This window comes from Pelophylax lessonae (genome assembly GCF_965119305.1).
Source record: "Pelophylax lessonae genome assembly, chromosome: 5".
Lineage (NCBI taxonomy): Eukaryota > Metazoa > Chordata > Amphibia > Anura > Ranidae > Pelophylax > Pelophylax lessonae.
This window is the reverse complement of record NC_138772.1, coordinates 509,840,160-509,853,217: the sequence shown is the minus strand read 5'-3', so window position 1 is coordinate 509,853,217 and position 13,058 is coordinate 509,840,160. Positions and strand designations below refer to the sequence as shown.

The following is a 13,058-nucleotide window of genomic DNA, read 5'->3' as shown; positions in this document are numbered from 1 at the left end:
ATTGTCCTATATGTACAATGATAATAAATTCTATGTTTTTGATGTATAAACTGTTAATGTTCTACATTTGTAGAAAGCATCTGCACTTTAACCATCTGGCCCTGAAGAAGAAAAAAGTTTGTTTTCAAAGTGCTTAGGGTTATCTTCTGTCACACGACTTTGGACAGTCGATGCATGGTTACCAATGTACTAGTCCACGCACGGTCGTTTGTCCACCTCATATCTTTTAAGATGTACGGTGGTGATCGAAAGTTTGGGCACCCCAGGTAAAAATTTGTATTAATGTGCATAAAGAAGCCAAGGAAAGATGCAAAAATCTCCAAAAGACATCAAATTACAGATTAGACATTCTTATAATATATCAACAAAAGTTAGATTTTATTTCCATCATTGAGACTTTCAAAATTACAGAAAACAAAAAAAATGGCGTCTGCAAAAGTTTGGGCCCCCTGCAGAATTTATAGCATGCACTGCTCCCTTTGCAAGGCTGAGACCTGCCAGTGTCATGGATTGTTCTCAATCATCATCTGGGAAGACCAGGTGATGTCAATCTCAAAGGTTTTAAATGCCCAGACTTATCTGACCTTGCCCCAACAATCAGCACCATGGGATCTCCTAAGCCACGAGTGTCAAACACAAGGCCCGCGGGCCAAATGCGGCCCTCCAGACCATTTCATGTGGCCCTCACACCTCTCCTGCAGCTACCCCTTCATCTCTGTTCCTACCTTGTCTCAGCAGTCGGCAGCAGAGAGGAGAACAGAACTCCTCATACAGATTCTGTACCTCTCTGTTCAGCTGCAGCACCACCCCATCTCTACCTCCCCTGGTCTCAGCATTCAACAAACTCCAGCCCTCCTCTGGTTCTCCTCCAGACCCTGCACTTTCTGCTTCCCAGCTCTATTCCCAGCCTCTTACAGGAAGCAGCACAAGATAAAGAGGGTGCACTGTGATGTAAGGGAGGGTGGGGAACTTTTCACTTCTGATAGTGGGGGGCTCTTGACATCTGATGTAAGTTGATGTAGATGCTCTAGACATCTAGTCTTACAGATTGAGGGCAACCATAATGCTGATGCGGCCCTCGATAAAATTGGGTTTGACACCCCTGTTCTAAGCAGTTGCCTAGAAAACTGAAACTGAAAATAGTTGATGCTCACAAAGCTGGAGAAGGCTATAAGAAGATAGCAAAGCATTTCAGATGTCAATATCCTCTGTTCAGAATGTAATTAAGAAATGGCAGTCATCAGAAACAGTGGAAGTTAAAGCAAGATCTGGAAGACCAAGAAAAATATCAGACAGAACAGTTCGCAGGATTGTGAGAAAAACAATTCAAAACCCACGTTTGACTGCACGATCCCTCCAGAAAGATCTGGCAGACACTGGAGTTGTGGTACACTATTCCACTATAAAGAGATACTTGTACAAATATGGTCTTCATGGAAGAGTCATCAGAAGAAAACCTCTTCTACATCCTCACCACAAAAATCAGCATTTGAACTTTGCAAATGAACATATAAACAAGCCTGATGCATTTTGGAAACAAGTTCTGTGGACCAATGAGGTTAAAATTGAACTTTTTGGCCGGAATGAGCAAAGGTAGGTTTGGAGAAGAAGGGGCACAGAATTTAACCACTTAAGCCCCGGAGGATTTTCCTGCTAAAAGACCAGGGGGTATTTTGCGATTCAGCACTGCGTGACTTTAATGGACAATTGCGCGGTCGTGCGACGCTGTACCTAAACGAATTTGACGTCCTTTTTTTCCCACAAACAGAGCTTTCTTTTGGTGGTATTTGATCACCTGTGCGATTTTTTGATCACGCGCTATAAACAAAAAGAGAGCGACAATTTTGCAAAAATAGCAATATTTTTCACATTTTTTATATGAAATTCCCCCCAAAAAAAATGTAAAAATCAAAATTTTTTAAAGTTTTCAGCCAATTTGTTTTATCCTACCTATGTTTGGTAAAAAAAATCGCAAAAAGCGTATTTTTATTGGTTTGCGCAAAAGTTATCGCGTTTACTAACAAAGGGAAAGATTTTTGTCATTTTTGTTGTTTTTTTTTTACCGCGTAATGGCGGCGATCTGTGATTTTTTTTGCGGTACTGCGACATTGCGGCGGACAGATCGGACCCTTGACTGACATTTTTGACACTTTTGGGGTTACCAGTGACATTTCTACAGTAATCAGTGCTATACATATGCACTGTTACTGTAAAAATACACTGGTAGTGAAGGGGTTAACTTTATTTGGGAGGGAGGGGCTGTGTGTGTCCCTAGGGGCGTGATTCATACTGTGATTGGCTGTGGCTTGAGCTGTAAGTACACTGATCAACGGATCTACATACTAGATCCGTGTGATCAGTGTATTTACAGCGAGGAGAATGACAGGTGGCTTGTATACACAAGCCGCCTGACTTTCTCCCTCTCCCCCGACGATCGCCGAGTGACCGGCGGACATCGGGTCCGCTGGTCACACGCGCGGGGGGGTCCGTGACCGCGCGGGAGCGCGCTTCCGCGGGCGCTCGCTCGCTCCCCAGATCCTCCCAGGCTAGTGACGTTAATTAACGTCACTCTGCCTGGCAGGGGCTAACCGGCGCAGTAAATCTACTTGCGGCGGTCGGCAAGCGGTTAATGAAAAGAACCTCTGTCCAACTGTTAAGCATGGGGGTGGATCAATCATGCTTTGGGGTTGTATTGCAGCCAGTGGCACAGGGAACATCTCACGAGTAGAAAGAAAAATGGATTCAATAAAATTTCAGCAAATTTTGGATGGTTACTTGATGCCATCTGTGAAAAAGCTGAAGTTAAAGAGAGGATGGCTTCTACAAATGGATAATGATCCTAAACACACCTAAATCCATGGGGGATTACATCAAGAGGCGTAAACTGAAGGTTTTGCCATGGCCTTCACAATCTCCTGAACTCAACATAATTGAAAATCTATGGATAGACCTTAAAAGAGCAGTGCGTGACAGACAGCCCAGAAATCTCAAAGAACTGGAAGACTTTTGTAAGGAAGAATGGGCAAAGATACCTCAAACAAGAATTGAAAGACTCTTGGCTGGCTACAAAAAGCGTTTACAAGCTGTGATACTTGCCAAAGGGGGCAGTACAAGATATTAACTCTGCAGGGTGCCCAAACTTTTGCAGACGCCCTTTTTTTGTTTTCTGTTATTTTGAAAGTGTAAATGATGGAAATAAAATCTAACTTTTGTTGACATATTTCTAAGAATGTCTAATCTGTAATTTGATGCCTTTTGGAGATTTTTCTATCTTTCCTTGGCTTCTTTTTGCACATTAATACAAATTTTTACCTGGAGTGACCAAACTTTCGATCACCACTGAGTTATCATTGATGGTCTGTTATGTTCATATATACTTTTGAATAAAATTTTGTTATATTTTTCTTATTCATGATTATCCTTATGCCCTACAAAATCCCACCAGAGGGTTTTGTCTATACTTTTACACATTTTTATGTTAGCGATAGGATCTCTTTAAAGCATGAGACATACTCCCTACATGTCAGAGATCCTGTCACCAGAAGCCAATTGTCTCAAGGGACAGATAAAGAAAATCTTGAAATGGTTACTAAGGCACCAGTGAATTAACTAGACAGTTGGTCACTTTATACAGTATATCATTTATTGAGCCAATACATTTATTGTAGTGGTTTCAGGGTAAAAAAAGAATTACATGAAAAGATTGCTTTAAAATAAAATTTTGTCTATATTTTTATTGAACATCCAAAGTGACAGAGTCTCTTTAAACTGGCAGATGGATAAAGCACAAACAAAGAGCTAAGAAGCATCTAAAAATCACACTCATCTAACCTCTTTCTTGGTAAAATTGTTTCACTGTAACTCACCATGGCCATATTTGTTTCCAGGGACTCCAGAGAGTGACACTGTTTGTGGTGAATGCCCCAAAGGAATGTTCTCAAATGTAACGTCATCCACAGCTCCATGTCACAAACAAACCAACTGCAAGAACCTGGGACTCATAGTGGCTCATAAAGGAACCTCTACAGAGGATACCGTGTGTGAAGAGGAATCGAGATTCTGTGAAACAGGTAAACAGGTCCTCTTTATACTAAAGAATGAGAGTAGGACCAAGGGCAAAGAAGACATTTTTGTCCTTTACCATCTTTGAATTGCTTTGACAAAAGAACCATATATGAACTTTCCTAAAAAGCTTAATTATGTGGCCAGATTATCCACCAGTGGTATATGTCTATTATACTTTGTTAATGAATATATACACTCCATAGCACAGCCCTTATACAATGCTTTAACGTCTACTCTATAAGGAAGGAGTGGAGCTTGTCCATAGCCTCCAGATCACCTCTCTTTATTTGTTTCTACTTTACTCTTTTATAGTAATGCACCAGTTAAAGCAGTGGTAGTCAACTTTTTTGATATGCAGCCCCTGACATCACCAAAGGGCCGCACACAATGCCAGTGTTTCCTCTGGTTAGCTCAGAATATACCTTTAAATTATTTATCAGCCAGTCAAAGAGAAACAATGCTCAGGGCCCTTGGTGCAATCAAGTACATTGCGGTAATCCCCATTGGGTTGGATGGTTCTAATCCTGGATAAAAACATTCTTCCCAGACTGTTTATTCCAAATATATGAAAAAAAAGGATGAACGAAAGCAACCAATACCAATGCCAGATGCTCTGGGCTGTGATGGGATCTTGCGCTCAAGCTCCAGTGAAGAGGCCTTGATGACACGTTTCGCACACATGCGCTTTCACCTGACAAAGCGCATGCACACAAAACGTGTCGTCAGAGCAGCCCCCATGCTTGCATTCCATGCTGGCTCCTTGTGGCTATATAATGTTACTGTCCAGCGACCTTTTTTTTTTTTACATCATCCGCGGTGCACCGGAACGCCTAGCCTGCACACATGATCGGACCGGGATCTGTAGGCTGTCACCTCGCCATCCCCCCGATGGCCTCTTCACTGGAACTTTTGTGTGGGATCCCATCACAGCCCAGGGCATCTGGCATTGGTGTTGCAGGCTTTTATTCATCATTTTATTTATATTTTTATACATTTGGAATAAACAAAGGTTATTCATGTTTACTGGGCAGACTGTTTATAGCCAAGATTAGAACCATCCAACCCAATGGGGTTTACCGCAATGTACTTAATTGCACCAGGGGCCCTGATCGCTGTTTCTCTTTGACTGGATATTTGCTCTTATCACTACAACATTGTGAGTACATGTGATCTCATTCACATGTAATGGTGGCATTTTGGCTGTAGCGCTCGGAGTATGTTTGTTTTTGTCCTTGAAATGATTTATGAAGCTGATATCCACAATATTTCATGATAAAAGTGACATAATTATGTGTGGCTATGAACACCTACAATGTGTCCCTTGTAGTTTTACTTCCAATCTTTTTTATTAGAAAGTCATAATACAAAAGTCATTTTGCACAGAGAGGTCACGTAAGTCGCAGCCCCGACCAAAGTTTAGCATAAATACATTGTCAGCCTCAACTTGGATATAATAAAAGACTAGCAAACACAGAAGCAATGAAAAAACTAATAAGCATTTGAGTACTAAAATATTTAGAATGACGAAGAGGACTTCCAAGCCTGGGGACCTGATGGGTACCGAACGCTTAAAACGGGGACTAGCCCCAATCGTAATAACATACAATTCAATAATACAGAAGGGAAGAAGTGGAAAGAGAAAAGGGAGTAAAAGGGGGGACCTGGTTGGAACCCGAAGAGGGAAAAGACAGAGTCAGAAAAAAGAGGGGGAAACCCAGTCGAAGTGCCTGCATTATCATCTCAAAACTAGGAATCCTGACCAGAGAGCACCTACAGTTCAGAATTAAGGTAATGAGCCCATGGCTCCTATAGGTTTTTAAACCGAATACAGAATCATTAAGCTTACTTGCAAGGTGCTCATTAAGCATGTTCTAGGAGACCTTATGTCTGAACAAAGCAATATGAACCGAGGGGCTCTTCCAGGAGCTAGCTATAGTAAGTTTAGCGGCTACGGCTAAAAGCAGAATGTGAATTAACTGCTGTGTGGCATGAGAGACATTGTGCTCCTTGCAGTTTTAACACCTGATTTACAAAGGTTTTTGCAGGATGATAAAGCTTATTTACAGGGTTAAGGTTGCTTAGGTATCCTATGGACCTTCATTGCTCCTGTCCTGTTATGGAAGCTCTACAGGGATCAAAAAAATTAAAGCTATGGCCAGCCAAAAAATGTTTTTTTCTAGTTTAAGATAGAGTGGGGGAAGGATTTCAACTACTATCAGGTGCTCTGTTAGAGATTTGCCCTCACTTCCTTTCCTGCTGACAGTATTTTACCAGACAGGAAGTGAGAGTTAAGGCCCGTACACACGTACAGATTGTCGGCCGTAAATATTCGGCCAACGTCCGATCGGCCGATTGTTGGCTTGTTAGTATGATGCTTCCGACAACCGACTGCGACTTTTCGGCCAAACAAAATCTGGTGTTCAGGCTATAAAATTTTTGTAGGCCAACAAAGAACGGCCGATTGTTCGTCAGTCAGTACAGATTTCGGCAGACAAAAAGCAGATAAGCAAGACTGGGCATGCTCAGAGAAGACAAAACACACGGAAAGTTAACCATCACATGACATCACTTCTGCAGTCGGTTGTTGTTGGCCAACAAAATTCGTGTGCAGTCTTTAGCACTTTTCAACCTACACGACAGCACCGAACAAAAGACGACTGAACGGTCGGCTGACAATCGGTGCGTGTGTACGGGGCTTAACTCTCCAAAAGCAACACAGACAAATATCATTTTTTTTCATTTATTTAGCAGAGTAGTGTAAGGCTAAAACACCAGTCGTGTGTTTATTTCTGCAACAAAAATGTAAATTAAAGTGTCACACTACTACTTATAGGTCCATATATGACTTTCTTTCAATAAATGTCAGGGGGCAATCCAAAGAGCATTGAAAATGTTACAGGGGTCCAAAAACACACACTTCATCAGGGTTTATTAAAAAAAATGTAAATGAAGTAGAAATGAGCTGGACCTTTTCTTGCATTGGGGTTACAAGCCCAGGTCTTGTCAGCAACTGGTTTGGCAGCCATTTTTAGACCCCTGAAATGCGTTGGTTACTCTTTGGATTGTCCCCCTGACTTTTATTGCAATAAAGTTGTATCTGAACCATTTAGCGTTAGTGTGGCACTTCAATATACATTTTTGTTACACTACAAGTCAAGGAGGTCCGCTGGAATGTAGAAGATGCCTGTCTGTGAACAAGATTACATCAACATTTATACTTTAAGATAGTATTACCAATAGGATAACCTTATGGATCCAGCCCTAAATTTCCCCAGCTTCGTGTTTATTTCTGTCCGTAACCCTGTTGAAGATTTTTCCTCATGATGTAACTGTTGCCCTGTATAGCTGTAAAAAACTTCTGAGTTGTAATCATTCCCCATTCTATCCACAACTAAAAAAACTTTTTCAGCTTCACATATACACTATATTGTCAAAAGTATTGGGACGCCTGCCTTTACACGCACATGAACCTTAACGGCATCCCAGTCTTATTCTGTATATAACAGCTTTAAATCTTCTGAAAAGGCTGTCAACAAGGTTTAGGAGTTTGTCTATGGGAATATTTGACCATTCTTCCAGAAGCGCATTGATGAGGTCAGGCACTGAGGTTGGACAAGAAGGCCTGGCTCACAGTCTCTGCTTTAATTCATCCCAAAGATGTTCTCTCTGGTTGAGATCCGGACTCTCTGCAGGCCAGTCAAGTTCCTTTACCCCAAACGTGCTCTTCTATGTCTTTGTGGACCTTGCTTTGTGCACTGATCCAAATCATTTAGTGGAGGGGTGGGGGTTATGGTGTGGGGTTGTTTTTTAGGGATTGGGCTTGGCCCTTTAGTCCCCGTAATGAGGAACTCCTAAGGCATCAGCATACCAAGACATTTTGGACAATTTCATGCTCCCAACTTTGTGGGAACAGTTTGGGGATGGCCCCTTCATGTTCCAACATGACTGTGCACCAGAGTAGGTGGTGGAACTTGACTGGCCCGCACAGAGTAATGACCTCAACCTGATAGAACACCTTTGGATGTATCAGAACGGAGACTGTGAGCCAGGCCTTCTCATCTAATATCAGTGCCTGACCTCACAAATGGGCTTCTGGAAGAATGGTCAAACATTCCCATAGACACACTCCTAAATCTTGTGGACAGCCTTCCCAGAAGAATTAAAGCTGTTAAAGCTGCAAAGGGTGGGCCAACTCAATATTGAACCCTACGGACTGAGGCCCCGTACACATGTGCAGATTGTCGGCCGAAAAGATTCGGCCGACGACCGATCGGCCGATTGTAGGCTTGTTAGTATGATGCTTCCGACAGCCGACAGCGCACTTTCGGCCGAACAGAATCTGTCGTGCAAGCATTAAAATTTTTGTATGCCGACACCAGAACGGCCGATTGTTCGCCAGTCAGTACAGAATTCGGCCGACAGACAGCAGATTTGCAAGACTGGGCATGCTCAGAAAAGAAAAAAGACAAGGAAAGTTAACCATCACATGACATCACTTCTGCAGTCGGCTGTTGTTGGCCGACAATATTCGTGTGCAGTCTTTTGCAGTTTTCAACAGACACGACAGACCTTGAACAAAAGACGGCCGAACGTTCGGCCGACAATCTGCACATGTGTACGAGGCATAAGACTGGGATGCCATTAAAGTTCATGTGTTTGCAAAAGACAGATGTCCCAATACTTTTGACAATATAGTATACTTTAAGGTTTAAAATAAGTTACAAATAATTTAACAAAAATGCTATAATTAAAATAAAATCCTAATGTTTTGGTGAGTTTTATTTTTGTTTTTCATTTATTACATTTTTTTAAATATTTGTGTTAGGCTGATGTCAAATCGGTGATCCTGCCACTAGAGACAAACCGCCAGTAGTAGGATGGCTAAAGAGGCTTCCTGTCTGTCCCTATTGAATAAATCTCTCTGTAGCCAGGTGCAGCAAAATACCACTCTGTGGTTAGTGTGAATGCAGTTGAATCTTGATTGTGATAGGAATGACATCTTGCTGCATTAGCTACAGAGAAAATGATTCCATACGGACAAACAGGCCCCTGACAGGATTGTTAGATGCAGAGTTACCTATCTGACATCAGCCTAAATCTTTTTGTAACATAAATATCCAGTACAGGGTGCATACTGTCATTGTGTTTGCAAAGCGCCTATTGGAAAGTCTAGCATACAACATCTGCAGAATACCAGGGTGGGTTGACTTTTTATTCTCTCTGCAGATATTAGTCTTTGTGAAGAAACCTTGTTTCGGTTACCTAAGGCAGCAGCCAACTGGTCGGATTTACTCATTCAGAAATTGCCACCAACAGCAGTGATGTTACAGCAAATAGAGTCAATTAAACAGAGCTATGGCCCCAAGGATCAGCCATTCTACTTGTTTAAGCTGTACAAGAGTCAAAACAAAGGGGACGTTTCTTTTAGAAACCTAGTACAAGGTAAGGGATGACTTGCCCTTTGGTTATTTACTAATTCTTACGTCAATCATACACTAGATAATTTAATGGTAAATCCAACTTTAAACAAAAATTCCAATTTCAGGCTTGTTTTCCATCTCATTCGGCAGTGTCATCTTCTTTTTCATATCTTTTTTCTTATTCTTGTCTTCCTTTACCCATTATGTTTTTTACTCTTGCTTTCCTTTACCCATCCGGTTTCCTTGTCTTCCACTGAATATGCTGCTTCTAAAACTTATTTTCCTTTTGCCCATCCTGCAAATTGTCAGATTTTTTGCATATCATGTTCATTAGTCTTGTCTTGCTATGATTATCTTTGTTTATAAGTCTTGCCTTCTTTTGTGGATCCTGTTTCCTAGTCTTGTTTTCCTTTGCCCATACTATTCTTGTTATTATTTTCTTCCTTCATCCACTGAATTCCTTATGCTGGCCATACACTATACGAAAAATAGTTTAAACTAATTTTCTTAAAACGAACAGTTGGCCGTGAAAGCAAACGATAGTGTCATCATGTAATGACCGATAAATCGTTGAATGGACATAAATTATCAGTTTTTTTGTTAATTTTATTTACATACAGAGTTGTATAAAGTACTCGAAACCCATACTTGAGTACAAGTACAAGTGCTCGATCAAAAAGTGACTTGAGTAGAAGTGGAAGTGCTCGATCAAAAAGTGACTTGAGTAGAAGTACTAAAGTATTCAACATTCTTTGTACTTAAGTATTGCAAGTAGTTTTTTTAAAAATTTTGCTACTCAAGTACTGAAAGTAAAAGTACAAGTACTGTGTTATGTAGTTATTCAAGAAAGAAGTCAAAAGTTTGAACATCATATTGTTTTTTATTATTACAAATGCAGCTTTTATTTATACATACAGTAGCTTTTATTTTCGTATGCGCTGAAATACACATGTTGTGAGCTTCATGAAACCTGCCATCTACTGTTCTGGCAGTGGTAATTTTTATAATAGTAACGAGTAACTATGCAGCTCAAAAAAAAATATTCGAGTAGAAGTATTGAAATCATTGAAAAAATGTAGTGAAGTAAAAGTGGAAGTAGGAGAAAAAAATTCTACTCCAGGAAAGTACAGATACCGCCTTTCGGTACTTAAGAACAGTAGTGAAGTAGTTCTACTTAGTTACTATACATCTCTGTTTACATATACCTAGTGCAAATAGTATGTACGAGTAACACTTTAACCTTTTAATTTATCGTTCGTTCGGCAGAAAATTTCCAAACTTATCCTTCGTTTTTTTTTTTGGCTCAAAAACGTCACAACCCATTACCGATCTGTGCCCATTAACTGGTCGAAAAATGAACAAACTGTCCAAATGACCAAATTTTGGCTGATTTTTCATATAGTGTATGGCCAGCATTAGACATGTTTTCTTGTTCAATATTTTTATTACGTTTTCATAAGAAAAAGTACAAAGTGAGGCATTGTGACAGATGCTGCAACATTTTTATAAGCACTACTGGAGTGCAAAGTATTTAGATAAGATACATATAGAAAATTCCAACATAATGGGACTCATGAGTAAGTCACCTAAAAAAATTTATATATCAATAGCATATAGAGGTCCTTAGACATGTTTTCTTTTTTTTTCATATCTTGTTCCTTGGTATTTGTCTTTCTTTGCTCATCCTGTTTCTTAGACCTGCCTTTCTTATCCTATCTTGTTTCTTAGTATTTTCTTCTTTTTCCCAGCCTGCTTCTTAGAAGCCTGGTCTTCATTTTCCTATAGTATGTCTAAAACCTTGTACACACGATCAGATTATAGGCAACTTATCTTTAGTTTTTTGTTGCATGCTAGTCTCATATGGAAAGTGAGGAGGTTACATTTATAAGAAAATTCTCGTATGACAGAATTAAACTTCAGAAGTGATGTCATGTATTGCATTGTTTTGTATGTACTATTTCGTTTCCGGCATGCCTAGTCTTGCTCTTTTTTCAAACGAAAACTGTACTCCTTAAACGAAAATCGGACGCTGTGTTCATGTACGATAAAAATTTTATAGCCTGCACATCCAGTTTTTGTCATACGAAAATTCGTAATTGGCTGTCAAAAGCACTATACTAACGATACGAAAATCGGCAGATCGTTTGTCGGATTAAATGTTACTTCCGATTTAGTTATCATGTGTACAGGCCTTTAGCCTTAATTTTATTTGTCCATGTCGATCGCTTTTCTATTGTCTTTCTTAATATTGTCTTCTATTGTCCAACCTATTTCTTAGTCTATTTTTTCTTTGCCTATCCTAAAAATAAGCCTAATCCTTATGGGTTTTTTATTTGTTGCTTATGCATTCCTTCCCTCTACTTTTGTCTCTTCTTAAATTACTATTTTATGATCTCCATTTTTATCTATCCTTCTGTCTGTCTTATTCTAATTCATTTAGTTTCAGGTTTGTCTCACACATCTTGTACTCCTTTTTTCTTGTCCCACCAGTTTACCTATTTAACCTTCTGTCTGGTGTCAACCATCCCATTTTCAAATGACCACATTTTGGCCATATAGTGTATATCGAGCATTAGTCATGTTTTCTTGTTCAATTTTTTTTATTACGTTTTCATAAGAAAAAGTACAAAGTGAGGCATTGTGACAGATGCTGCAACATTTTTATAAGCACAACCGGAGTGGTTTAGAAACCAGAAATGGTTTCTAAAAAGAAACCATTTACTGGCCAAGTACTGTCTGCTATTCCTCTTGCCTATCACAACCCTAACATCCCACCCATTGCTCATTCTGTATCTTTTGTTAACCCATTTATGTATTTTCTTATGTTATATTTATGCAGCATTTGCACATTTCTATACATACTTCCATTTTCAATCTTCTCTATCCTTTAGTTTACATATTCTGTAATTTAAATCATTTATTAATATTCTCCTTACATGGCCTTTAGGCATCCCACAAAATCGACACTACCATCCATCACCATTTGGTAACATTCTCAGATGTACTCCCCCCATATTTTAACCTTTCCACCCTCCCATTCCTTAGGCTTACAGTTTAATAAAGATTAAGATTATTTTAGCCTCAATGCCCTTCACTGGTGATCTATTTGCTCAACATATGTTGTAGGCTTCTGATGACTAGTCATTCTTCATATGCTACATTCAAATCATACATCATACCTAACTCAGATCAGTGTTAATTTTTTTATATTTTCCTCCTAATTTTTGCCATCTGCATGTTTTCAGTGAGGATAACAAAGCAAAAATAAAATTTGAATTAAGTTAATTGACGAAAAACGATGACAAAAATCAATTCAAATTTTCATCAACAAACGTAATTGGAATGAAAATGTAAGGGAGTGGCATTTATTCACCTGAACTTCTACATTCCTCAGAGCTCTGCCTGTCTGGTAAAGCCCCATCAATCAAGAGATGCTGGCTTTTATCCTTTCCTATGCAGTTTCACATATTACACTCATCCACACTGTCTCTTTGCGCCCTCTGTTGGCCTTTTCTAAATTAGCAACACAATTCCATCCCCAGCCTATAATAATTGCACATTCAAGTTTAAACA

The 13,058-nt window shown here is 39.7% G+C and overlaps 1 protein-coding gene across 1 annotated transcript in view; it reads left to right on the top strand.

Annotated features, from left to right (window-relative positions):
- Positions 1-13,058, top strand: part of TNFRSF11B (TNF receptor superfamily member 11b) — a 38,761-nt gene that overhangs the window by 22,831 nt on the left and 2,872 nt on the right. The window contains exons 3-4 of the mRNA XM_082259417.1: positions 3,888-4,070; positions 9,292-9,507. Coding sequence (XP_082115543.1) covers positions 3,888-4,070; positions 9,292-9,507 — 399 coding nt within the window. The remainder of the gene's footprint in view (positions 1-3,887; positions 4,071-9,291; positions 9,508-13,058) is intronic.